General features: G+C 59.2%; 2 protein-coding genes across 7 annotated transcripts; one reads left to right on the top strand and one right to left on the bottom strand.

Annotated features, from left to right (window-relative positions):
- Positions 1 to 16: 16 nt before the first annotated feature.
- On the top strand, positions 17 to 16229 carry CLCNKA (chloride voltage-gated channel Ka). 6 transcript variants are annotated; one of them, XM_073007808.1, is made up of 22 exons: positions 3867 to 3967; positions 4075 to 4253; positions 4585 to 4691; positions 5609 to 5737; positions 6561 to 6689; positions 7921 to 8060; positions 8360 to 8437; positions 8521 to 8599; positions 9136 to 9261; positions 9631 to 9715; positions 9829 to 9930; positions 10546 to 10630; positions 10908 to 11081; positions 11508 to 11577; positions 11731 to 11850; positions 12256 to 12469; positions 13500 to 13633; positions 13991 to 14079; positions 14590 to 14697; positions 15360 to 15446; positions 15794 to 15881; positions 15984 to 16229. In XM_073007808.1, exons 3-21 carry the CDS (start codon positions 4592 to 4594, stop codon positions 15839 to 15841), a joined length of 2097 nt encoding a protein of 698 aa, XP_072863909.1. In that variant the 5' UTR covers positions 3867 to 3967; positions 4075 to 4253; positions 4585 to 4591; the 3' UTR covers positions 15842 to 15881; positions 15984 to 16229. The 6 variants fall into 6 exon arrangements, 5 of the variants coding, with proteins under 5 accessions (XP_072863912.1, XP_072863909.1, XP_072863910.1 ...); XM_073007811.1 differs by lacking the exon at positions 3867 to 3967 and adding an exon at positions 17 to 3421 and having other exon boundaries at positions 11740 to 11850; positions 15794 to 16201; XR_012089776.1 differs by having other exon boundaries at positions 14565 to 14697; positions 15794 to 16229.
- LOC103225974 (protein FAM131C) lies at positions 16225 to 22160 on the bottom strand. Its single transcript, XM_073007812.1, has 5 exons — positions 22099 to 22160; positions 21713 to 21806; positions 18794 to 18976; positions 18418 to 18528; positions 16225 to 17636 (listed from the first exon to the last, which is right to left on the bottom strand). Exons 1-5 carry the CDS (start codon positions 22123 to 22125, stop codon positions 17356 to 17358), a joined length of 696 nt encoding a protein of 231 aa, XP_072863913.1. The 5' UTR covers positions 22126 to 22160; the 3' UTR covers positions 16225 to 17355.
- Between the last annotated feature and the right edge of the window lie 2274 nt (positions 22161 to 24434).

Genomic DNA, 24434 nt, shown 5'->3' with positions numbered 1-24434 from the left:
GGGCCAGCCCCTTGTCTACTAGCTAAATTTAGGCCTCTCCATGGCCCAGAGGGGGCTGGAAATCTTCTCCCGTGCGCCGGCCCTGCTGACAGCCCGACACACGCGGGCCGAGAGGGCTGAGCTCACAGCCTGACATTCCAGGCCGACCACAGCAGCCCCAGGGGCCTCCTCACCACTGCACAGGGCTGGATCCTGTCTCCTTGCCACTTGGACCTCGGTGCCTGCCCCAGGACCTTGCAAGTTTGGGGTTTCTTGTGTGTTTTGTTTCCCCCATCAGCCTGGGGGCTCCTGAGGACTGTGCCTCCCCACGAGACTCTGGTGCTCCTCCATGGCTGTGCCTCCCCCATCAGTGTGCAGGCTCCTTGGGGACAGGGTAGGTGGAAGCACCACTGCTGCGTGATGTCAGGAGTTCCTTCCCTCAAGGCAGACAAGCTTCACAGCCCATCTCTAAGGAAAGGTTGAGCCCTGCCAGGAGGTGTAGAATGTGCAGCTGTCCCCTGCCAGCCCCCACGGGGACCTGGATTCTATACCTGCACTCCCTCTGACTCTCAGAACATGTAGAGGCCCCAAGAGGACAAAGCCGGCAGCTTTCTCCTTAAAGGTCTAGAAGGTCATGTTCCTGACAGCTGTCTGCTCCACCCTGTGTCAGAGGTGATGCCTGCGACTGCCTTAGGTGGGATTTCAGTCAGAGGTAAAAGAGAATTCCGGAAGACAATTATTCTAGCCCTGACTTCTAGAGTGCCTTCTGGGCACAGGCTCCTGGCTGCAAGCTGTCTAAGTGTGGCCCCGTTTGATCCCCGCACAGCTGGGAGGGTGGAGGCGCTCTTCCCATGTTATGGAGGGGGAAGTGAAGCCTCTTGGAAAGGGCGGAGCTCGCACTTGCATAAGTGGCAGAGCTGGGATTCGAACCCAGGTGTGTTGGACCCAAAGCCCTTCAGAGTCTGAGGTGGTTTGAACATACGCCTATGGAGACAGGCTGGCCCGGAAGAGCCAGAGAAGCCCCTCCCTACCCACCTGCTTGCTCAGCAAAGCCAGGACTGACCTTGCACTGGGCCAGGGTGGAGGCCATTCTGAGAGGCAGCCAGGCCCTCTGCTCTGCCCAGGTTGCAGTTCAGGGCCTCTGCTGTCCTCTCCCGTCCGGCCCTACCGTCCCAGATCAGCTCCAATGCCTCCTCCCACAGGGAGGCCTCTCTGACTGCTCCTGCTCACATGGGCCCACACCCAGTCCAGATGCCCCCAGCACTGACTGTCTTAGTCCTCCCACAGCACCTGGCAGTGTGACATGGTCTTCCTGTGTGCTGTGACTCTCTGATGTGTCCCTTCTTCCCTATCCAACTGGCAGTTCCCACGGGGGCAAGGGTTCACCTGTCTCCCCATTAGATTGAAGGTTCCTGAAGATGGGCAGTTTCTGTTTTATCAGAGTCCCCTACAACCCAGTCTGGAGCTTCATCCTGGAGGGCTCCTTCTACAGGGGTCTTAGCGGTGCTAGTGGTATGTGGAGTGGAAGCAGAGCAGGGCACAGGGCACAGGGCACAATGGTGGGCCAGGCTGGTGCTTGGAGCAACAGGGCCTGTCACCCCTGGCAGAGTTTCCTGCCCGTGTCAGGGCCTGTGACACCCAGCCTGGCTCAGGGGTTTCTAGGGCCACTGGGAAGCCACCAGCACTGAGGTGAGATGGAGAGAGGGTGGGGCGGGGTGGGGGGCCCAGAGCCTGCCGCTCGCCAGGGAAACAGGAGCCGGTGGCTAAATGCAGACACACTGTCATGGTGCTGAGGGCCTGAGTCACTGCCCCTGGATGTCAGATCCCGTTACCCACCCCGCCCACCATCCCTCCTCCCCTTTTCCCCACTTCCCGAGGCATCATCCACACAAATACTTGGTCCTCTGGCTTCACTGGCCCAGAGGGACCTCAAAAGGTCATCAAGGCCATTCCCCTGCCTCTACCTTCAGATCACAGGGACAGAAGGAGAGACAAAGATGATGTAGTCCTTTGAATCCCAGTCACCCAGGAGAGCTTTTCACAAACACGGACCCTTTCCTTGGACCTCAGGATTTTGATTTGGGACCTGGGGAAGGGACCTTGCATCTCTTCCCATCAGCTCCCCACACAGCCAGCTCATAGGCCAGTGATGAAGCCCTCATCACTCAGCAGGTATTCATTGAAACCTTGCTATAAATAGGTGCTGGGCACGGTTCTAGGCTTTGAAGGACTCAGAGATGAATAAGGCAGAGACAGGCCCCTGTTTCCAGGCTCACCTCATCGGACAGAAGAGGAGACCGAGGCTCTAGCTGATGAAGGAGTTAGGGTCAGCAGAGCTGTGCTGGCCTCAAACACGTCATCCTGCTGTGCACCCTGGCTGCCCTCTTCTCAGCCTCCTGGTGCTCACAGGGCTGGGGGTGAGGTCGGATGTGGATATGCAGTGCCGGCTGTGGGACCGTGGCCAGCAGCTGCCCCACACCAGACACTGGGGATCGGGATGTTGACAGGGCAGCCAGTTCTGGTGCTGTGCAGAGTCAACAGGTTGGGGTGGCCAAGGTGAGGCGGGCTCGAGTCCATACAGAGCAGCAACCCCCATCCCACCTCCCACAACACACATCTTCGATTTTGATTTGACTTGCCTGGCATCTAGGGGCAGAGGGTAGGTAGTCCATGGTCCCAGATTTTAACAATCATTCAAGGGCCATCATAAGCTTCAGAGAGTGGCTTTCTCTGGTGGGAGTGGAGGCAATTGTCCCCAACCTCTTGCCCAAAGTGGCATCAGACTCAACTCTTCTGTTCTGTGCCCAAACCATTGCCCTGGTTCAGCCTCAGGAGCTGGAGGAGCTTTGGGCAGGGAAAGAGTTGCACAGTGGAAGGCTGGGTTCAGCCTCTGCTGTGTGACCTTGGGTGAGTGACTCAACTCTCTGATCATCTACAAAATGGTGATGCTCTCCCCATTCACAGGGTGCAGGGAGAAAGATTTAAGTTGCAGATCAGAAGCTCCTGACACGTAACATGTGCTTGTTCCTTGTCGTGTCCCCTCACACCTGTGCTCCCATCCTCTGTTGGAGTGGGACAAACTCTGTGCAATTACCCAGAAGTCCCCAGACTTGGACATGTGCTGGCTCTTGGACATGTGCTTTGAGAGGCATTTCCTGAGCCTGGAGGGTCTGGACACAAGGATCAAGTCCAAGTTCCTGACCCCAATTCACTGCCTTGCCCCAAGTGTCGGCCTCCTCGCCAGCCCTGGACAAGATGGCTCATCAGGATGGGACCGTGCGGCACAACCTGCAGGCTTTGGAGCCAGGCAAACCTGGGCTGGGAATCCCAGTTCTGCCTCGGCCTCTGTGATCTTGGACAGGCAGCCTCGCCTCCCTGAGACGCCATTTCTCTACAATGGGATCACACTGCCTGCCTCGTGGGATTTTCGTGGGCACTCAGGGTAATTAATCTGGGGAAGGCTGACTCTCTACCTGGCACACAGGGAGGCTGTGGTCATGCTGACCCCACTCACCTTTGCCGGCCTGCCTTCTCCTTCCCTGCCCAGCCTCCTCCCCTCTCCCTCTGTGCTTTTCCAAACCTTCCATGTCCAGTTCTGAGACTCCTGGGCCCTGAGCCTCAGCCCTGGCAGATGGCCCCTTGCTGTCCTGCTGTGTGAGTGAGCTCCCCCTCCCCAGCCCCTGTCCAGTAGCACCCAGGAGCCTGAGGACAGCCGGGCACCACCCTCTGTGCCGCTGTGGTGGGTGGAGAGGCTCCTGCTCCCCTCCCTCTTGGCAGCTCTGCCCTGCATGGCTCTGGCCTCCACAGTTCTGGTTGATTTGTCAAGGACATTTTTAATCTCCACTGTAAACCCCGGGCCGGGGTGGATGGGGGTGGCGGGGGGAGAATGATGCTTGGTACAGCACATACCTGTCCAGGTGCACTGGAGCTGGGAGCAAAGGAGGCTCTGAGAGGAGGGCCTGTTCAGCCACAGCAGAAGGACTGACAGGTGAGGGGTCTCTGGGCATGGACTGGGGTATGAACCTGGCAGGGCCAGGCAGGCAGGGCAGAGGGGATGGTAGGGGCAGAAGCCAGCACCTCACTTTGACTTTGCAGACGCCTCCTTCTGGTCCTGGGGTTTTCCTGTCTCTGTGGCCTGAGCGGTTGGGGAGAGAGGAGGGTGCTCCGAGATGGGGAGGGAGAGTCAGAGCCATCCATGGGACTCTGCAGTGAGAGAGTCACAGCCCTGGGCAGAGACTGATTCCAGCAGCAGAAGTGCCAAGCGACCCAGAAGGGTAGGAGCAGCGGCCACAGAAGGGGAAGGGGCTCTGAGCAGGGCTTAGGCTCCAGCCTGTGCCCAGTCTGCTGCTAGACACGGGGGGACACCGAGGAATCCCACCCCCTTCCCACAAAATGACACACACAGGTACACACCCTCAGTGACGGAACCTCAGGGATGAGGGCACACACAGACCTAGTGTGGTAACTTCACACACACACACACACACACACACACAAGCACAATCCTTCCTCTTGATTTGGTGGGAAGAGCACTGGAAGGGCCTAGAGGCAGCTCGAGGACGTGCAGCAGCTCACCCAGGTCCCTCCCTCTATCTGCTTCCCCAGGGGCCTGATGGAGGAGTTGGTGGGGCTGCGTGAGGGCTCCTCAGGGGACCCTGTGACTCTGCAGGAGCTGTGGGGCCCATGTCCCCGCATCCGCCGAGGCGTCCGAGGTGAGAGCCAGGTCCTCTTCCCTTCCCCTTGGAGGACCACTCAGGACATCACTCCTACCCGGCTCCCGCCGCACCTCCCTGCCCAGAAGCCACCCTCCTCCTGGCATTTGTCCAGGACATCACTGCCCAAAGTCTCCTGGGAGGCAGGGAGAGAAGGGGTCTGTCTGTCCCACTGTCTGTGGGTCAGATGGGCCCGGCATCTGCCCTCTGCCTTTCAGGAGATATAGCCCAAGGCCTGGTCACTGTGTCCATCCTCCACCCAGGCCTCTCCCTCACCTACCTGTGCCAGTGAGGGGACGTGGGGGGTTGCTGGGACAGCTGGGGCCACAGCAAGGGACTGGGGCAATCTGCACTTGGCACCTTTCCTTGGAACCCCATGTGCCTTGTTCACTTTGAAACCTGACTGTCCCCTCAGCTACAGGGCAGAGCAAGTAGGGACTGCAGAAGGAGACTAAGTGCAGCCCCAGGGGCTGGTGCCCACAGCCAGTCAGGGCCAGCTCCCAGGCTGGGCTGGTAGCCAGCTGGCCAGGGGCATTGCTGTGGACCCAGAGGATGCCTGTGCCACAGGCCCTGGGACACACAGGAGTCTGCTAGACCCTGGTGCTCTCTCAGCTACGGACTCTGTGGGGATACAGGTGAAAGCTGTAGCTGCCAGCCTCCTCCACACTCCCTGTCCCCCAGGAACCTCCCAGTACAGGCAGGGATGCAGAGGGTGGACAGGTCAAAGGCCTTCCGGCAGGAGCAGCAGGTCTGGCACCCACTGTGCCACCACTGTCACCCACTGCAAATTCTGCCCAGCCCCCAGTGTGAGGCAGGGTCCTTCAGGACTACCCCAGATTCTACTACCAGGGTCCTCCTTGCCTGGAGCCAAGCAGACCTCCAGGAAAGGGACTGTCTGTGCCCCTGCCCCACTCCAGGTGGCCTGGAGTGGCTGAAGCAGAAGCTGTTCCACCTGGGCGAGGACTGGTACTTCCTGATGACCCTCGGGGTGCTTATGGCCCTGGTCAGCTTTGCCATGAACTTTGCCATCGGGCGTGTGGTCCGAGGTAACTCTTCCCTGGCAGGTGCTGCTCTGGGCCAAGGGATTCTAAGCACGCTCTGGGGATGCCAGATGGGCCGCCAGGTGCAGTGGTGCAGGGAGAGATCTGGGTGCGGGGAGGGCTCTGGCTCCACTCCTGACTTGTTGCGTGATCCTGGGCAGGCTCCTGCCCCTCTCTGGGCCTCAGCCATCTCATTTGAACAAGGGAGAGAGGCCTGAATGTTCCCAAGAGCCCTTCTTCCTCTGACCTCTCTGCCTCCTCTTCCAGCCACTCCGTTCCTTCTCCTTCCCTCCTCCATGCCTGGGGCAGGAATGGGGACACGTGCCTAGATCACCAAACTTGGAGCCTTCCCCCTGCTCCCTCAACAGCCTGCCTCCACCCTGAGGCCTCCCTGAAAGAGGGGGTGTGAGGCAGGAAGGGTCTAAGGCACTTTCTCTGGAGACCCTCAGCTGCCAGAAGCAGGACCTGCTACACCTACAAGCAGGTGTTTGGCGCTCCACACCTGTGTCATTTAGTTCTCAGTGGCCCTCTGTAGTCTTCAATGAGCCTGTGAGGGACAGCCCATCACTAGCCCACTTGACAGATGGGGAAACTGAGGCTCAGAGAGGCTGAGTGACTTGCCCAAGGTCACTCAGCTAGGCAATGGTAAACCTGGGATATGGACCCAGGGTCATACTCCTGCCTCTTCTTGGGGTTCTTCGCCTCACCGGGTGGCCTAGTCCTACCCTCTTCATGACTCCATTGACTGGTCAGTAAGTGGGCACCACAGTATCTGGCCCCGAGGGCTGCAGAGGCTGTGGGTGCCTCCCTGATATCTGGCTGTCCCCAGCGCACCAGTGGCTGTACCGGGAGATTGGGGACAGCCACCTGCTCCGGTATCTCTCCTGGACTGTGTACCCTGTGGCCCTCATCTCTTTCTCCTCGGGCTTCTCCCAAAGCATCACGCCCTCCTCTGGAGGTGAGTCCACGGACGCCACACCAGTCCCCACTGGCCAAAACCTTCTCAGATCCCAGGGGGCTTCTGATAGGGGGAATCGGGAAGTGGCAGCCTCATTTCACGGACGAAAGCCCAGAAGAGTTAAGTGGCTTGCCTGAAGGCACACAGCAAGAAGGCCAGATCTTGACTCTTAGGTCACTGCTGGCCCTACTGGCTTTCCAAGGGCTTCTTGGAAAGAGATTCCACTGTGGGACCTGCGCTGGTGCCAGGAAGGGGCCCATGGAGGAGGCACAGCTCCCCCAGGCACTCAGCCCTGCCTCCAGCTCCGGGCCAGCAGAGGGGAACTCCAGACTCACTCAGTGGTGGCCTGAGGTTCTGTTTGGGGCTCCCCCACCCTGACACGGCCATCTGCCAGGCCCGGTGGGAGGAACATGGACAACTCGCATTCTCTCTCTGACTTTAGCATCCAAATCTGCAAAATGAGTTTATGCATCCTAACCTCTGAGGGTTCTGTGTGATCAAAATAGGGCCAGGTGCAGTAACAGTCTATAATCCCAGCACTTCGGGAGGTGGGTGGATCACTTGATCCCAGGTGTTTAAGACCAAGCTGGACAACATGGTGAAACCCCATCTCTAAAAAAAATGAAAAAAAAAAAAAAACCCCACCACAACAAAAAGTTAGCCAGGTGTGGTGGTGCCTGCCTCTAGTCCCAGCTACTTGGGAGGCTAAGGTGGGAGGATCACTTTTGAGCCGGAGGAGGTCAGGGCTATAATGAGCCAAGTCAAACCACTGCATTCCAGCCTGGACAACAGAGTGATACCCTGTCTCAAAGGAAAAAAAAAAAACCTAATGTGAAAACACCGTGCGGGTAGAGTGTTGAGAGTTTTTTGTTTGTTTGTTTGTTTGTTCGTTTTTGAGATGGAGTTTTGCTCTTGTTGCCCAGGCTGGAGTGCAATGGCACGATCTCGACTCACTGCAACCTCCGCCTCCCAAGTTCAAGTGATTGTCCTGCCTCAGCCTCCCGAGTAGCTGGGATTACAGGCACCCGCCACCATGCCTGGCTAATTTTTTGTATCTTTAGTAGAGATGGGGTTTCACCACGTTGGCAAGACTGGTCTCAAACTCCTGACCTCATGATCTGCCCGCCTTGGCTTCCCAAAGTGCTGGGATTACAGGTGTGAGCCACTGCGCCCGGCTGAGAGTTTTAATCTAGAGATTGTCCCCTTCTTGTTCCTGTCCTCTCTGGCTAAGGTTCTGGAATCCCAGAGCTGAAGACCATGTTGGCGGGTGTGATCTTGGAGGACTACCTGGATATCAAGAACTTTGGGGCCAAGGTGGTGGGCCTCTCCTGCACACTGGCCACCGGAAGCACCCTCTTCCTGGGCAAAGTGGTATGGGCAGGGGTGAGGGCACCCCAGCCACCCCACCCATCCAACCCTGCCCCAGCCTGTCCCCCATCACCCTACCAAAGCTGAATCAGAGCAGACTCAGGCCAGTGCCTGCCTTCAGGGAGCTTAGTCTTAGGGGAAGAGCCAGGACAGGTCCCCAGAGTGTGACAAAAGCCATCTGAGGACAGCCCTGGGGGTTGGAGAGAGGGAGGAGGGGGTGTGGTGGGGAAGCCGTGCTGCCTCTGGGGGAGGCTGTCTGTGCTGCCCTGACCTGGGCCCTGGGCCCACCCTTCCCTCTGCAGGGCCCTTTCGTGCACCTGTCTGTGATGATGGCTGCCTACCTGGGCCGTGTGCGCACCACGACCGTCGGGGAGCCTGAGGTTAGGGACTCGGGGGCTTCCTTGGAGGACTGGGAGTGGGGAAGGAGGGGGCTAACGCTGAGCCCCGGACTCGGATCCCCCAGAACAAGAACAAGCAAAACGAAATGCTGGTGGCGGCGGCGGCAGTGGGCGTGGCCACAGTCTTTGGAGCTCCATTCAGCGGTGAGACCCCCTCATGCCCCGCCCCCTGGCTCCCTCAAGCTCCTCCCCTCACTCCCTGGGTTCCCTCGGCCCCTCTGAGAGCCTGGAGGAGGGGGTGGGTCTCATTCTAGTTCTTACTTCGGCCCCGCCTTGGGTATAGCCACCCCCGGAGGCGGCGGGGCGGGGGGGGCGGGTGGTGGGGGGCGTGGTTGGGCGGTGCTGAGAGGCTTCAGGTTAACATTACATAGTCTTGGGTTTGAAATCCACTGGCCCCTTGGCCTCTCTGAGCCCAGCTTCTTCCTCTGTAAAATGGGGATCAAACCGTTCCCACCCGATAGTGAGAGGATGCACACCCGCATTCCAGGTTGGACGGGTCTCTGGGCAGTGGGCTCCTCCCTGCCCAGGGTGCATGCCCTGCCCTCCCCTCCTGTCTGTCCCTGTCCGGGCTGTAGCAGAGCAGGACAGACGGGTCAGGGAGGAGGTGACATGGGGAGGGGGCCCTACAGCCACAGGTGGGTGGGGGTGGGGGGCCCACCTGAGATCAGCGTCGCCCCCAGGCGTCCTGTTCAGCATCGAGGTCATGTCTTCCCACTTCTCTGTCTGGGATTACTGGAGGGGCTTCTTTGCGGCCACCTGCGGGGCCTTCATGTTCCGGCTCCTGGCGGTCTTCAATAGCGAGCAGGGTGAGCCCCCTGGGCTGCCTGACCCTGGCCCTGCCTGGGGGCTGGGGCGAGGGGCCCTCCCTTCTCCCCTGTGTACACCCTTTGCTCGCCTCTTTCCTCTCTCTCCCTCTTTTTCCTCCTCCCTGTTCCCACCTCTTTGGGAGGATGGAAGGGGCTGACCTGTGCTGAACATGAAGGGCAGGAGCCCTGAGGGTAGAAGGGATGAGGCTGGGCAGGGAGGCAGGAGCTTGGTTGTGGGGGCCTGGAATGCCAGGACACACATTCCGGGTCAGGACCTGGCACCCCCTCCACCCTCGGCTGTTAGTCTGGGACTTGTGTTCGGGTGGGGTGGGAGCGCCATCTCGACTCCCCACTGCTCTTCTTCCCCAGAGACCATCACCTCCCTCTACAAGACCAGTTTCCGGGTGGACGTTCCCTTCGACCTGCCAGAGATCTTCTTTTTTGTGGCACTGGGGTGAGTGGGTGCCTTGGGCCCCTGAGAGTCCAGTATGGCATTCCACCCAGGCCTGGACTGTGGCCCCTGGCACTGGGCTCAGGCTCTGGTCTTACCTCCCTCCACCCCCGCAGTGGCATCTGTGGCGTCCTGAGCTGTGCTTACCTCTTCTGTCAGCGAACCTTCCTCAGCTTCATCAAGACCAATCGGTTCAGCTCCAAACTGCTGGCCACCAGGTAGGCTCCGGGCCTAGGGGCTGGGGACATCTCAGCGAGCCCCTTGTGGGCTCCAAACCTCATGTAGAAAGCCCCACCCCCATCCTCCAACTGAGCCCCTAAATCCTTCCCTAGCCCATGGAGCACCTAACACCCCTCTCCAAGTCCCCATAGTCACTGTCCCCCCTTCCTTACTGGGCTACGAACCCCCCATTGAACTCCCATCCCTCCTTCAGTCTACACTCTCTCAGCGAACTCCCATCCCCTCACTGAGCCTTAAACCCTTGCCCCTTCAAATCTTGTGTGGCCCCTGGCGTTGGCCTTAGCATTGGCCAGCCCTCCTGCCCCGAGATGCACATGGCCTGCCCCGGCGCAGCCCACTCTCTCCTCCCTCCCAGCCTGCCTCTGCCTCAATTCTCCTCTTAATCTCCTGTGTGATTCCTCTGCCCTCAGTCATACCCAGTAGTGAGGGGCTCACCTCACGGGCTCCACCCCCTGGAGGGGGCCATGTTCCCTGCTCCCGCCCTTCCTCCTCCCCAGTCCTTGCTCTGCTGCTGCCTGGGCCAGGCCCTGCTTCCCTCTCCTCGGGATGTGGGAAAGGGAGGGCCAGCTCTAGAGCTCACCCAACCCCCACAGCAAGCCTGTGTACTCGGCCCTGGCCACCTTGGTTCTCGCCTCCATCACCTACCCGCCCGGTGTGGGCCGCTTCCTAGCTTCTCGGGTAAGGGGCCCTGAGTGGGGGTGGCAGGAGTGGGAACGCCCATTTGTTTTCCCCTTTATGTGTGTCTCACATAATCTCCTCGGCACCCCACAAGGGCAACACCTGGGCATCATTCTACAGATAAGGAGACCATAGTTCCCGGAGGTCAGAGCCCTGCCCAAGGCCCCCTGCTGGGACGTGGCAGAGGAGGATTCCAGGCAGGGTCAGGCGGTGCGGGGACGGCTGGGGTCTGCCACTCGGGGCCCCTCAAGTCCAGTTCCCACCTGCCCCACCACAGCTGTCCATGAAGCAGCATCTGGACTCGCTGTTCGACAACCATTCCTGGGGGCTGATGACCCGGAACTCCAGCCCACCCTGGCCCGAGGAGCTCGACCCCCAGCACCTGTGGTGGGAATGGTACCACCCGCAGTTCACCATCTTTGGGACCCTTGCCTTCTTCCTGGTTATGAAGGTGGGCCCCCTGGTCCCCAGATGTGCACAGAGCCAGGACCAGCTCTGGTGGGTCAGGGGGTGCCTCCCTGCACCTGGTGGCATGGAGCCCAGGCCTTCCACCACACTTCCTGATGTGCCCCCTGCCCACTGCATGGTCCTGGGCAAGTGACTTCAGCTCTCTGGGCCTCACTCTTCCCATCTTTAAAATGGGGTGGTTACTGGGAAGACTGAGGAGGAACAAAGGAATGTACCTGGCACAGTGCCAGGCACACAGTGGGCATTTCTCAGGGTGAGGACCCTCCCCTAATGCCAGACTCTGGCAGTGGGTGCATGGCCGGGCACCCTCTTTCTCTCTAGGACACTCCCCTGTCCCCTGTCCTGTCTTCTCTTGTCCATGCCTTGCTCAGGGGCCTCTAACCTCTACCCTGGGCTCCCACTCCCACAGTTCTGGATGCTGATTCTGGCCTCCACCATCCCCATGCCTGCCGGGTACTTCATGCCCATCTTCATCCTTGGTGAGTCTGGGGTCCTGAGGTTCTGAGAGTTTCGGGGTTCTTGGGGCAGGGCCATGCATCCTGGTTCACCTTCTTCTCGGGTGGTACTGAGGATGGTCCTCAGGGATGGAGGGCTGTGGGGGCTGGGTCAGCCTGGCTTTCCCTCACCCTAAGTCTGGCCAGGAGCTGCCATCGGGCGCCTCTTTGGGGAGACTCTCTCTTTCATCTTCCCTGAGGGCATCGTGGCTGGAGGGGTTACCAATCCCATCATGCCCGGGGGCTACGCCCTGGCAGGTGAGTGGGTCAGGGCCCTGCTGGGTGGGCGATGTCATGGGGCTGGGCTGGACCTGGAGAATTGGCCGGTGGCTCCACAGGGCACTGAGTCCTCCAGTGAACCCCCCACCCATCATGGGGATCTGTCCCTCCTGAGCCCCACCATTCCCGGGGGCCCATCACTCCCTCATGGCTCCTGTCCTGTCCCCAACCCCGTGGCCTCCCTTATCCCTCTCTTCTCACAAGCCCAGGCCTTGTGGCGCGTCCCACAGTGCCCAGGCTATGGCCTCTTACAATTCCCACCTCAGGCCCTGGCCGCAGCCAGGGTAGTTATGCCCTCACATGAGGCTGGCCCTGGCCCCTGGCCCCTGGCCCCTGGCCCCTGGCTCCTGGCCTGAGCCGAACTGTGTGGCTCTGCCCCTGCAGGGGCTGCGGCCTTCTCAGGGGCTGTGACCCACACCATCTCCACGGCGCTGCTGGCCTTTGAGCTGACCGGCCAGATAGTGCATGCACTGCCCGTGCTGATGGCGGTGTTGGCAGCCAACGCCATTGCACAGAGCTGCCAGCCCTCCTTCTACGATGGCACCATCATTGTCAAGAAGCTGCCATACCTGCCAAGGATTCTGGGCCGCAACATCGGGTGAGTGGCGCGCACCTCAGGCTGGCTGAAGGGGGTCACAGTGTTTGGGCTTGGCTGGGGGTGGAGGGCACCTCCAAAAAGAAATGCCACCGCAGTTGACCTTGGACATGGGGGCTGGGAGGGGCTGACACACAGCCGTGCTCTGGTCTCCATTCTCCCCAGTGCCCTGGGTGACCTTGGACAAGTCGTTGGCCTTGAGGCCTCAGTGTCTGTCTAGGGGCCAGCAGGGGTCCACAGCAGGAGGATGAGTATTGCCCCGTGTACAGGTTGAGGAAACCGGGGCTCAGAGAGGTGCCGTGTCTTGCTCCAGGTGACATGGAGAGTCAGCACCAGATTCGAGAGGTCTCCTCCCCTCTCCCCACTTCTGCTGTCCTTGCTGGGACTTTGGGAGTAGGAGGTGGAATGAGAATGGAAATGAGCTTTGAGGTCCTCACTCAGGACCAGAGCAGCTTCTGGCCCCAGAGAAGCAGACCAAAGAGGCTCTGAGAGTCCCTGAGCTGGAGGCCCCGCTCTAAACACAAGCAAGCTGCTGCCTTGCTCTGAACCTGTTTCCCCATCTGGAAAACGGGGCTGTTTATACCAGTGGTTTTCAAACTTCCAAGTTTTTCCTCGGGGGTGACATACCCTTTTATCATCAAATGGAGCTATGCAGGGAAGGCTGCTGGGTCTGTACTCCAATCTCGTTATCTGTTAATGTGATGGCCACTCACTGAGCACCTGGCAGATACTGGTTTTCCGTCATCTCACACTCAGCTCTGTCCAAGCTGGGACAAGACCCAAGTGGAGCTGGTCTGGGGGACATGGGGATCCAGGGGGCTGGGGATTAAGAACTGGGTCATCGGTGACGTGGTCCCCAGGTTTCCTCCCACCGTGGATTCCAGGAGTCCCTCATTCCACGAACCTCTCCGGCCCTGTCCACACTCCAGAGCTGTGGGTCCCCGGTTCTAGCAAAGCTCCCCCCAGATCCTCCTGCCAGCCTGGGTCTCACATCCCCGACTCTGGGACCTGATGGGAGCCCCTCTGCCTGCAGCTCCCACCGCGTGAGGGTGGAGCACTTCATGAACCACAGCATCACCACACTGGCCAAGGACGCGCCACTGGAGGAGGTGGTCAAGGTCGTGACCTCCACAGACGTGGCCGAGTATCCCCTGGTGGAGAGCACAGGTGCCAGCCGGAAGGGAGGAGGAAGAAGGGGGTGGGGGATGCCCTCTGCCTCCTTCGTGGACCTGTCAGGCAGACAGGATCTGCATCCAGGCTCTGTGACTTAGCAACCAACCGTGTGACCTTGGGCAAGTCACTTCACGTGAGCCTGAGTTTCCTCATCAGTAAAATGGAAATCATGGCCACCCTCCCTTGGGATGGTTGACGTGTCTAAAGAGAGTCAGCCGAGTGCTTGTAAGGCATCCCCTGGGCAGCTGCTGGGGTAGGAGCATGGCGACACCACCAGGGTCTTCTGGAAGCTTGGCCTCAGGCCTGTTTCTTCATAATGTGCCTTCCTCCCTCTCCCTCTCCACTTGCCAGAGTCCCAGATCCTGGTGGGTGTCGTGCAGAGGGCACAGCTGGTGCAGGCCCTCCAGGCTGAGCCAGCTTCCTGGGCTCCAGGACACCAGGTAGGTACTCCTGAGGGGCGTGGGGATGGGGCAGGGATTGGTCAGCAGGGATGGGAGGGGAGGGACCCGCTGATCTCCTGAGGGAGAGGAGGTCTGAGAGAGGCATCCTGGGGAGGCCGGCCCTGCACCTGTAACCCTAGCCCAGAGGGAGTTTCCCGTGGTCACACGGACACTGCAGGCTGGGGCCCCGGGGCTCCTCCTCATGCTCCACTTCTTGGCAGGGAGATGATAGAGAGAGAGGGTCTCCCACCAGGTCTATGATGCTTGTCCTCATGAATAAGTGGGACGCTGTGTCACTCAAGCCCTAGTCTCCTGCTTGGCTGAGCCACAGCTTATAAAGCCAGGACCCAAGTGTGGCTTCTTGGGGAGTCCACCGAGCCTTGGGCATCCTCCATGAGTCTTCTACGCCTGGATGGCCCAGGTTGCCTGCTTGTGTATGTGTTGGGGTTAAGGGTCCTCCCTGACTCCCTCTGGACACTGTCCAGGGGCCCAAGGTCACATCTTCTCCAGCAGAGGCCAGGCCAAGAGAGCCAGCAGTGTCTCCAGGACATCTTGGCTGGGGGCTGCCCCATGGAACCAGTGACCCTGACGCTATTCTCAGAGACCACCATGCACCAGGTAACAAATATTGGGGAGTGTGACGCACGAGGCCCCTGGGGCAGGGCAAGAGCTGATGAGGAGCTCAGGCTCCAGCCTCCCCTCCCAACCTGCCCTGCCCACTTTATGCTGCTTCCTGCCCCTCCTGGGCCTGTGTCTTCATCAGCAGTCTGGGCAGGGAGGCTCCCGCCCTGTCACCCCTCACTGCCAGGGTTGCAGGGATGATGCAGAGAGACAAGGGAAGTGGGGGGCTTGGCAAATGGAAGTCTCTGGGTGGAGAAAGACAGTGGAGTTGAACCACGGCACACGTGCATTTCAATTTCAGGTCCACCACATTCTCCCTGTGTGATCTTGGACAAATTATGTAGCCAGTTGAGACAGAGCCTGTCACATGGGCGGGGAAGGGGCAGAGGCCCACAGGGAACCTGGAGATGGCCCTGCCACCTCTGTGCTGCTGGAGGGTGCTGGATATTGGGTCCTGTTCACCTGCGGCCTCGCCCAGACCCTTGCATGGACTCTGGCATCTCCCAGTGGCCACACTGGACATTGCAGGCCTGGATCTCTTGCCTCCCACACACATCAGGCCCGGCCCCTCTTCCTGGCTCAGAGGCGTGGCAGAGTGGGCCAGAGGGTGGGCTGGGCGCCTTCTACCCTCCAGTGTTTCCTAACAATCCCCCATCCAGGCACACAACCTCTTTGAGCTGTTGAACCTTCAGTCCCTCTTCGTGACATCGCGGGGCAGAGTTGTGGGCTGCGTGTCCTGGGTGGAGGTACCAGGGTCCCGGGGCAGAGCAAAGCAGGGAACCCATGCCTGAGAAGCCTGGGGAGGTGGGGGGGACACCGGCATGCTCCCATCCAAACCTGGGGGGATTCAGAGGATACTGATGAGTCCCTCTTCCTGGCCCAGATTGGCCACTGGGCCTGGCTCCCCTATCTTCTTTCCTGGCCAGTGGCCAGCCTGCCCTTCTCTGCCTCAGTGATCCCATCTGTGCAATGGGGTGGCATGGGCTCTACTATTCACCCAGAAACCACCCTTAGGGGACTAAAAATGCTGGTGCTGTCCTGTCAACCTCCTCTACATCCCCCCTCCAGCCCCCTCCCCCTTTCTCTGTTCTAGATGAAGAAAGCAATTTCCAGCCTGACAAATCCACCAGCCCCAAAGTGAGCCAGTCCAGCAAGATGAAACAGGGCACCCCAGCTGCCTGGTACTGAGGTTGGGCTGAGACCCTGCCTCTCTTCCCCCGTCACCCCTTACCCCCACTCCAACCCAGCTCCATTCCTTGGCATAACAGACAACTCTAACCTAGCTCAGAAGAAGATGGCTCATCCTGGGTGTGACGATGGCTCCTGCCTTGAAAGACAAATCCCACCTTGGACAGAGCTAAGTGTGAGATGATGGAAAACCAGTATCTGCCAGGAGCTCAGTGACTGGCCATCACATTAATGAATAACAAGATTGGAGTATGCTGTCACCAAGGGCAGGCACAGATGCCCTCTGGGGTTGTCTGATTCCCAATGAGAAGCTCCAGAGAAAAATAAAGCTGGTTCCCAGAGCCGCTGTCCATCCCTCATCTCAGCTGCAAGGTTACTGGCCTGGGACTGGAGCTCCTCACCTGCGCTGGCCCAGAGTGAGTTTCCCGTGGTCATGTGGACACTGCAGGCTCGGGCCCCTGGGCTCCCCTCCTCATGCTCTACTTCTTGGCAGGGAGAAGGTAGGGAGAGAGGGTCTCCACCAGGTCTATGATGCTTGTCCTCATGAATAAGTGGGATGCTGTGTCATTCAAGCCCTAGTCTCCTGCTTGGTTGAGCCACATCTCATAAAGCCAGGACCCAAGTGTGGTTCCTTGGGGAGTCCACCGAGCCTTGGGCATCCTCCATGAGTCTTCTACACCTGGGTGGCTCAGGTTGACTGGCTGTTTATGTGTTGGGGTTAAGGGTCCTCCCTGACTCCCTCTGAACTCTCCCCAGGGGCCCAAGGTCACATCTTCCCCAGCAGAGACCAGGCCAAGATCACCAGGGTGAACCCACCACTTTAAATGTCCTCAGAGAACCTTGAGTGAGATGGGAGGGAGCTGCAAGGAGCGAGAGTGGGCTCCCAGGGGTGAGGAGCAGGGGACACCGAGGAAGTAGGTTCAGAGAGGGAAGGACAGACAGACAAACACTCCAGAGAGACAGATGTCCTGGTGAGGACAGCTGGGGAGCAGGTGCTTAGCTACCAGAAGTGGCCACCCCACCTTTGCTGGGGGGCAGACACACAGAGAGAGTGGGGAGGGACTGAGCCCCAGGTACAGGCAGGGTTCCCAGACCCCACTCTAAGTGGGTCTCAGTTATCTCCATGGCTGCCCTCCTGGGGGCCTGGCTGTTGCTCCTCTGGGCCAGGCTGCCCTGGTTTCTCTGAGAGTCCTTGAGTTCCCTGAGGGCAGACACCCTGCAGGGGAAGGTGCCCACCTGAGTGAAGTAATGAAGGGGGAGGGGTTATGGCTGCCACTGCTGGGGCAGGTCCGCTGAGGCACAGAGAGACCATGATGAGCGCAGGCCCCATCCCTGCCACACCTACCCTGTGCCTACCCGAGGGGTCAAGAGATGCCCTGCCCTGGACCCCGGGATCCAGATACGCCTGGACTGCCCACTAGGTGAGGTCATGGTGTGAGCAGGTGCTGGACCAGCACAGCCCCCACCTCAGTTATAGAACACCTCATCCTCCTCCCAGAGGGAACCGCTGTCCACGGAGGGGAGGGAGCCCGGTAGGTGCGTCCCACCCTTGGGTCCTTGGTGCCCGGGCCGCCGCCGCCGATGCTGCAGCTCTGGGCTGGGGGGCTGCAGGATGCCAGCGGTGCTGGGGGTCTCCTCCAGTGAGGGACAGCTGTCAGGGGTGAGGCTGGGCGAGGAGAAGGCCTGAAGGCTGTCATCCTGCGAGGGGCCACTGGGAAGGCTGTCCTGAAGGTAGATGCTCTCCAGATCTGGAAAAGCAACGGGCTGACAGGGGAATGGCGTCCCGAATCCGGCTCTTCGCCCTCTCTGGGGGTGTGAGAAAGGTCAAGGGGCAGAAGACCTGCCTCCAAATCCAGCTGTGTGACTGGTGAGCGTTGTGACCTTGGTCAAATCACCAAAACCCTCTGAGCCCCAGGTTCCTCCTCGAGGCAGTAAACGGAGGAGTCAAGAGTGGGCTTGGAACCAGCCTGTGCTCTCAGAACTGGGACAACCAGTGCTCCCCTGGGCCTCTGTCCCCTCCCCGTCCCTCTCCATCTGTCAGGGAGGATTAAGCGCAGGCTTCCCCCAGGGCCAAGGCTCCTTGAAGCCCTCAATAGTAACCTGGGCTTCTAGAAAGGCGGTTGCTTGTGTCTGGTGCTAAGTTTCAGATCCGGCTCTGACGCTTCTAACTGTGTCATTTGGAGTAAGTTTCTGAACCTCTGAGTGCCTCTGTTTCCTTATTTGTAAAATGGGGACAACAGGATCCCCTCCCTAGGGCTGCTGTGAGGATTCCGTGAGATGCCTCGTGTACAGCCCTCAGTGCGGTAAGCACTCGATTCCCGCCCCCACTGTGCTCATTCTCTCCTTCCTGCTCCTGGCACTGCTGGGCAATGGGCAGGGCAAGGATCACTGCTGCATTTTACAGATGAAGAAACTTAGGCTGAGAAAAGGAAGGGGCTTGGCCGAGGCCACACTGCATTTGGTGGTGGGCAGGCATCCACCCTCAGCTCCGCTCTGCCCACCCCCGCCCCCGGACCTCCTGGGCTGTACCTTGGAGCTGGACGATGCCCTGGGGGCTGTTCTCGGGGTGCAGTTCCTCGTCGTCCAGCGAGGACCAAGCGCTCAGTGTGGCCTCTGTGATGGCAAACTGCTCAGCGACCCCTGGGAGGACAGCGAGATCTGGCTCAGTGGGGGATGGGTGGGGACAGCCTCAGTGCCCGATAGAGCTGCTCCAGAACAGGCCGGAGGGTGGCCGCCTCTCAGCGCTGCCCATCCACGCCCCAGTGGTCAAGAATGCTCACTTAATAGCCCCCCACTCTATGCCATTATTTTTTCCTGCCCAGACGATGCCCATGCAGTGATCTGGGCCCCTCAATGTCCCAGCTTCATCCCCACAGAGCCCTGGCCAGTCCCCCTCCTCACTGACCTGCAGCAAAGCGGGCCTCACGCAGCTCGTCCGGGAGACAGCAGTAATGCTCGTCCTCAGCTGGGGACAGCTCCCAGCCTGCCCGCTGGGCACTCCAGCCCTTCCACTCGATGAGGTGGGCCACGCGGCCTCGGGCCATGGCCGTGGGCTTTGTGATGTGGTCCTTGATGCTCTGCACCACCCCTGGGGCATGGAGGGCATCTGAGCGACTGTCCTGACACAAGACCCAGCCCAGGGCCTGGCCTCCATGCCTCAGGCCCACCTGGTGGCCTGTACCCCACATTCCCTCAGTGTGCCACGGTCTCCATCAGTGCCCCACACCTCCCAAAGGGCCTATACCCATCTAATTCCTCATGCCCTCCAAAGCCTCCTTCTCCTGCCCTGAGCCCTCTGAGCTCTGCGGCCCCCTCTCCTCAATGCCCCCACCCACTGGCGTCCACATTTCCTCCCAGCATCCTACTCCTAGTCCATGTTCCCACCCACTGGGTGCTTCTTCCCCAGATCGCCCACACCCTCACTCCCTTTCTGACTAAGTTCAGACCCTTCCGCCCAAGGAGATCCACCCGAGGACCACTCATGAGTCCCCAGCTTTCTCCATGATCCATTAAATACATTCTGAGAGAGCATCTCTGTGGCCTGCCAGCTCTGCTGGAGGTGAGACCTGGGTGGATGGAGCAGGCAGGGAAGGCTTCCTGGAAGAGGGGACCTTGGATTGGAATTTGAAGGTGTGTTGGGTTTGGACAGATAGAGGCAAGACTGGAGGTTTCATTTCAGAGATGAGAAGAGGATGAAGGCATGGAAGAGTCTGGCATGAGTCCAGGACTAGCTGGGGTGAGACATGGGGTCCACATTAGGACTGGGCGACAGGAGAAGCTGGGAGCTGATCAGGGCCAGAACAGGGTTGGAGAGAACCAGGTGGAGGGCTCAGATATTCTCCTTGTGCAGTGGGGAGCCCCAGCAGAGTAATGAGCAAGAGAGTGAGCAGTTAGCACAGCTGTTTAGAAAGACACCCCAGTTGGAAGATTAGGGGTTACTGCAAGGACCCAGCAACAGACATGGCAAGGGCTGGGCAGACAGAGAGGAGGGGTCGGGGGCTTTGGGAGGAGAGGAGTTGTGTGTGGAAGACGGAGAGGGGCTGTCAGCAAAGGTTCAGGATTGTCATTAACCAAGGCTGACAACGCAGATCTGGGAGTCACCGGGGTCTCTGAAGCCGTGATGTGAGGAATGGTGATATTTAAGAAAGACGAGGTTTGGTGCGGTGGCTCACGCCTGTAATCCCAGTGCTTTGGGAGGCCAAGGCCGGAAGATCACTTGAGGTCAGGAGTTTGAGACCAGCCTGGCCAACATGGTAAAATCCTGTCATCCTGTCTCCATTAAAAATACACACACAGACACACACACACACAGTAGCTGGGCATGGTGGCATGTGCCTGTAATCTCAGCTGCTTGGGAGGCTGAGGCAGGAGAATCTCTTGAACCTGGGAGGTAAAGGTTGCAGTGAGCCGAGATCGCACCACGGCACTCCAGCCTGGGTGACAGACTGAGAAGAACGACGAGGTATCCACAAAGGAAATTAGAGAGCTGGGAAAATGGGAAAGATGGATGTGTGGAAGAAAGGGGAGAATCTCGCTCCCAATCACTAAAGTGGGGGGTGTTGAGTATCTAAGAAAGTGCTTTGGAGAAGGCGGGAGTTCAAGTGGCTCTTGAAAGGTAGGTGCAGCGGTGTAAGGTGCTGCGGGTGGAAGAGAAAGGCACAGGCCAATGTGGGGAGGGAGGGCCCCAGGAGTCCCGGGGGAGCTGGGCGGGCTTTACTGAAGCAGAGCCTGCAGGGCATGGAGCAGAGCTGGGTATGCACAGACAGGTGAAGGCCACGCTGGTGCCACCTGATGCCATGGTGATCACCGACACCTCCTTTACTGTGCCAGGAGTCCATCCCCATCTGCTTCAGGTGCTGCTGCTGTGAGCTCACACCTGCATCCATATCTGCAGAACCTCCCTGAGCCAATGGGAGCTGCCTCACCCAGATATGCCCAGGAGACTGCAAATTCCTCCCCAGGGGCAGCCAGTGAGGCAGCAGTGGGAGAGTATAAAGTCCAGCCCCTGGCCGGGCGCAGTGGCTCAGGCCTATAATCCCAGCCCTTTGGGAGCCTGAGGCAGGCAGATCACTGAGGTCAGGAGTTCAAGACCAGTCTGGTCAACATGGTGAAACCCTGTCTCTACTAAGAATACAAAAATTAGCTGGGTGTAGTGGCGCATACCTGTAATCCCAGCTACTTGGGCAGCTGAGGCAGGAGAATTGCTTGATCCCGGGAGTCGGAGGTTGCGGTAAGCCAAGATCACACCACTGCACTCCAGCCTGGGTGATGGAGTGACACTCTGTCTCTCAAAAATAAATAAAATAAAATAAAATAAAATAAAAAGAGTCCAGCCTCTTGCCATAGCGTGCCATCAATTTTGGGGTGCTATTCATGCTCCCAAGCTGCGGTGGGACCAGGTGGGCAGGGCTAGACTCCTGCTGAGCCCCTTCCCAGCCCGCTCTGCCTCCCCCGCTGACTGCTGGTTTCTCTTGAAGGCCAGTCTCCAGGGAATCACCTGCACAGTCATGCCTATGTCAGGCTCTGCCTCCAGGGAACCTGAATTAAGGTGATGTGACTGGCAGAGAGGCAGGGAGACCATGCCAGACAGACATCTGGAAAACTCTGCCCCACCCCTGCAGAGCTTATTAAAAACCCAGCAGTTTAACTCGTGGAAACAGAACCCTGAGCCACTGGTCCCCCCGTGACCATGGCATTTAGAAATGGAGAATCCAGCAGGGCTGCCGTCTTCCCACCTGCAACTCAGCTGTGCCCCTCCCACAGCCAGGGTCTAGGGTGGGACCGTGCATTCTCCAAGGGCAGTAGAGTTGCAGCCAGAACCTACCCACAAGGGACGAGGTGGCCAGGGCTGCCACGTTGTAGTTGCTGGGGCAGGACCTGGAGTCGGACAGGTAGCCGTTGGTGGTCTGGAAGCACCTCTGGAGGAAGGGGCAGGAGGAGTGAGCAGGGTGGGCCAGGCTGCTGGCCGACATCCCTCCAGCACCACCACCCATCCCGTCTCCCAGCCCACCAGGTCCTCTGGCCAGTGGGCAAGGACAGGGCAACTAAAGCCAGAAAGATTCTACCAACTCCCACGGGACCATCCCTACCCACTGTTGCATCAGATTCTTGTCTTAGGGCTGACTGTGTGCCTGGGCTGGGCACAGGGGATAGAGGGGCGATGGTGTCAACTGGGGCTGGCTAGACTGGGGGACACACAAGTGCACTGACCTGCCAAGGATCCCAACAGAAATCCATCTGTTTGTCCTAAAACAAGAGGAGAGAGAGGATCAGGCAGGGCCTGGCACGCTGTGCTGGCAGATGGCCCGAGTCCTGCAGCCCTGGGCGGGGATGGGGGTCAGCCTTCTGGTGCCCTGTGAGGTCGGGGTCTGCCCTCTCATGGGTCATGCTCTGGCGTCCCCTGGCATGCAGAGTAAGAAGGAGGGGGCAACAGTGGTGCAGGGAGGAGAGGCAGCGGGTGCAGCTTATAGAGCGGGCTTGGGTGTGGGCTCTGACTTTGCCATTTCCCAGCTGGAATCCCTAGCCTATCCCTGACAGCTCTGAACATGTATCCTCCTCTGCAAAATGGCGACAATGTCATTCACCTCACGAGTTGTGGTGAGGTCTAAATAACGTAACGGAGGCTAAGAGCTGAGTGCGGTGCTTAGCAGGAAGTGAGGGCCGCTGGGGAGAAGGTAATTATATCATCCAGTGGGTTCACACCACAGACCCTGGAGAAAGGGTGGAAATTATGCACCAGGACGTGGGGCCTCTAGTGACCCTGAGCGACATCTTCCAAATATATCTAGACTGAGAATTCCTTTTTTTAAAAAAATTCTTTCTACCCCAAATCACCACCCTGCCTGCGTCTTCACTCACATCACCTCCTTTCCATTCTGCAACAAAGGAAGAGCTGTTCCTGCTGCACCCAAGACCTTCTCGCCCATCCATCCCGGACTGGCTCCCATCCCTGCCCTCCCCTCCGGGGCCTTGCTTTCTCTGCTGCGGCATCACCGTGCCCTCTCTGCTCCATCAGCCTGGAAGCATCTCGCCAGCATCACACTTGCCGCCACATCTCCTGGGCTCGGGACTTTCTCCTGCAATCTTTCCCCTCTGTCCCCTTACCACTGGGTTGGGCTGTCAGCACCCCAGCGGCCCAAGCATCTTCTGTTTTTTTTGTTTTGTTTTGTTTTGTTATTTTTTTTGAGACAGAATCGCACCCAGGCTGGAGTGCAGTGGCACGATCTCAGCTCACTGCAAACTCTGCCTCCCGGGTTCAAGCGATTCTCCTGCCACAGTCTCCCAAGTAGCTGGGATTACAGGTGTGCACCACCCTGCCCAGCTAATTTTTGTATTTATGGTAGAGACGGGGCTTTGCCAAGTTGGCCAGGCTGGTCTCAAGCTCCTGGTCTCAGGTGATCTGCTGGCCTCAGCCTCCCAAAGTGCTGGGATTACAGGCATGAGTCACTGTGCCCGGCCCCGCATCTCCTGTCTTTTCAGAACCTTGTCATGACCACTGTTTCCCTCCAGCATCCCTTCTCATTGGATGTGCAGAGGGCCGTGTCGGCCCCAGCCTCTCCGGATGACCTTAGCAGGCATCTCTTCCTCTCCGGCCTCTGGCCCGTGCTTGGTGGGTCCTCAGCTCACAGGCCAGTCCACCTGGGCTGGGACCCCAAGGCGCCTGGCATGGGGTGGCCAAGCGAAGGGGAAGGGACGTGGTCACTGAGGAAACACTCAGATCCCCTCCACCTGGAGCTGGTCCCAGTCAGAGACTGCCTGGAATCTTTGGGGTTTCTGGAGCCACCTTCAGACTCTGGGAGCCTGGCGTTCCTAAAGAACCCCCAGCACTCCTCACGCTTCCAACTCCCTTCCCCTCTCACTGAAGACAGCGGGACCAGGTAAGGCATGGGAAGGGGCTGTGGGGGGGAGCTGGTAAGGCCTGTGTCTTGGGGAGTGGTGGGAGGTGGGGGTTCTGCTAGCTCTCCAGCTGTCCCCACAGTTCCTCTGGGAAGTCAGGAATAACCAGAGCCTCCCTCCCGTCCTAGGCACCTGACAGTAGGGGTGTAACTGTTGGAATAAAAGCAGGGCAGGGGACCCTGCTTCATGTCACCTGCCGGGCTGCAAAGTAGTGTGGGGACTCAGTGACCTCTGCATGTGGGTTCTCTGCACCGCCCCGCTCCCACCAATACCCGCCCTGTCTCTTTCAGGGTGCCCTGTCCCCCATCCCCTGTCCTCAGCTGCTCTAAGGCGAGGTGGCTGTGCGGGTCCTGGGCACCCGACTCCCACCCTTATCCTGTCATCAGACAGAGACCTAGGTGTCAGGCTCAGCTCATTTGACAGAGGAGGAAACAGAGGTGCTGGCGTTAGGGTCCCAGAGCCACACTGGGTTCCCTCCTGCTGTCGCTCTACTGAGCCCCCGCTACTGCTGCCAGGCGACTGATGTGTAAGGGGAGAAATTAGGGCTGATGTGGAGGCAGTGAGTTTGGGAGGGACCTGCACTGGGTCCCGCGCCCCCTGGCTGCGCTCTTCACGGCCTCCTGGTGCTCACAGGGCTGGGGGGTGAGGGT

The sequence above is a fragment of the Chlorocebus sabaeus genome, chromosome 20 (assembly GCF_047675955.1).
Source record: "Chlorocebus sabaeus isolate Y175 chromosome 20, mChlSab1.0.hap1, whole genome shotgun sequence".
Classification (NCBI taxonomy): domain Eukaryota; kingdom Metazoa; phylum Chordata; class Mammalia; order Primates; family Cercopithecidae; genus Chlorocebus; species Chlorocebus sabaeus.
This window is presented reverse-complemented; position numbering and strand designations above follow the sequence as displayed.

Bases quoted from the DNA above. Each gene is read 5' to 3' on its own strand.
- LOC103225974 (XM_073007812.1), bottom strand. From the start codon at position 22,125: ATGGATTTCTGTTGGGATCCTTGGCAG. The intron at 18,977-21,712 runs GTAGGTTCTGGC...TCCATGCCCCAG, and splicing joins GGCCACCTCGTCCCTTGTGG to GGGTGGTGCAGAGCATCAAG. The intron at 18,529-18,793 runs GTCAGTGAGGAG...CTGTCCTCCCAG, and splicing joins TGAGGCCCGCTTTGCTGCAG to GGGTCGCTGAGCAGTTTGCC.
- CLCNKA (XM_073007808.1), top strand. From the start codon at position 4,592: ATGGAGGAGTTGGTGGGGCTGCGTGAGGGCTCCTCAGGGGACCCTGTG. The intron at 8,600-9,135 runs GTGAGACCCCCT...CGTCGCCCCCAG, and splicing joins CTTTGGAGCTCCATTCAGCG to GCGTCCTGTTCAGCATCGAG. The intron at 15,447-15,793 runs GTACCAGGGTCC...TCTCTGTTCTAG, and splicing joins GCTGCGTGTCCTGGGTGGAG to ATGAAGAAAGCAATTTCCAG.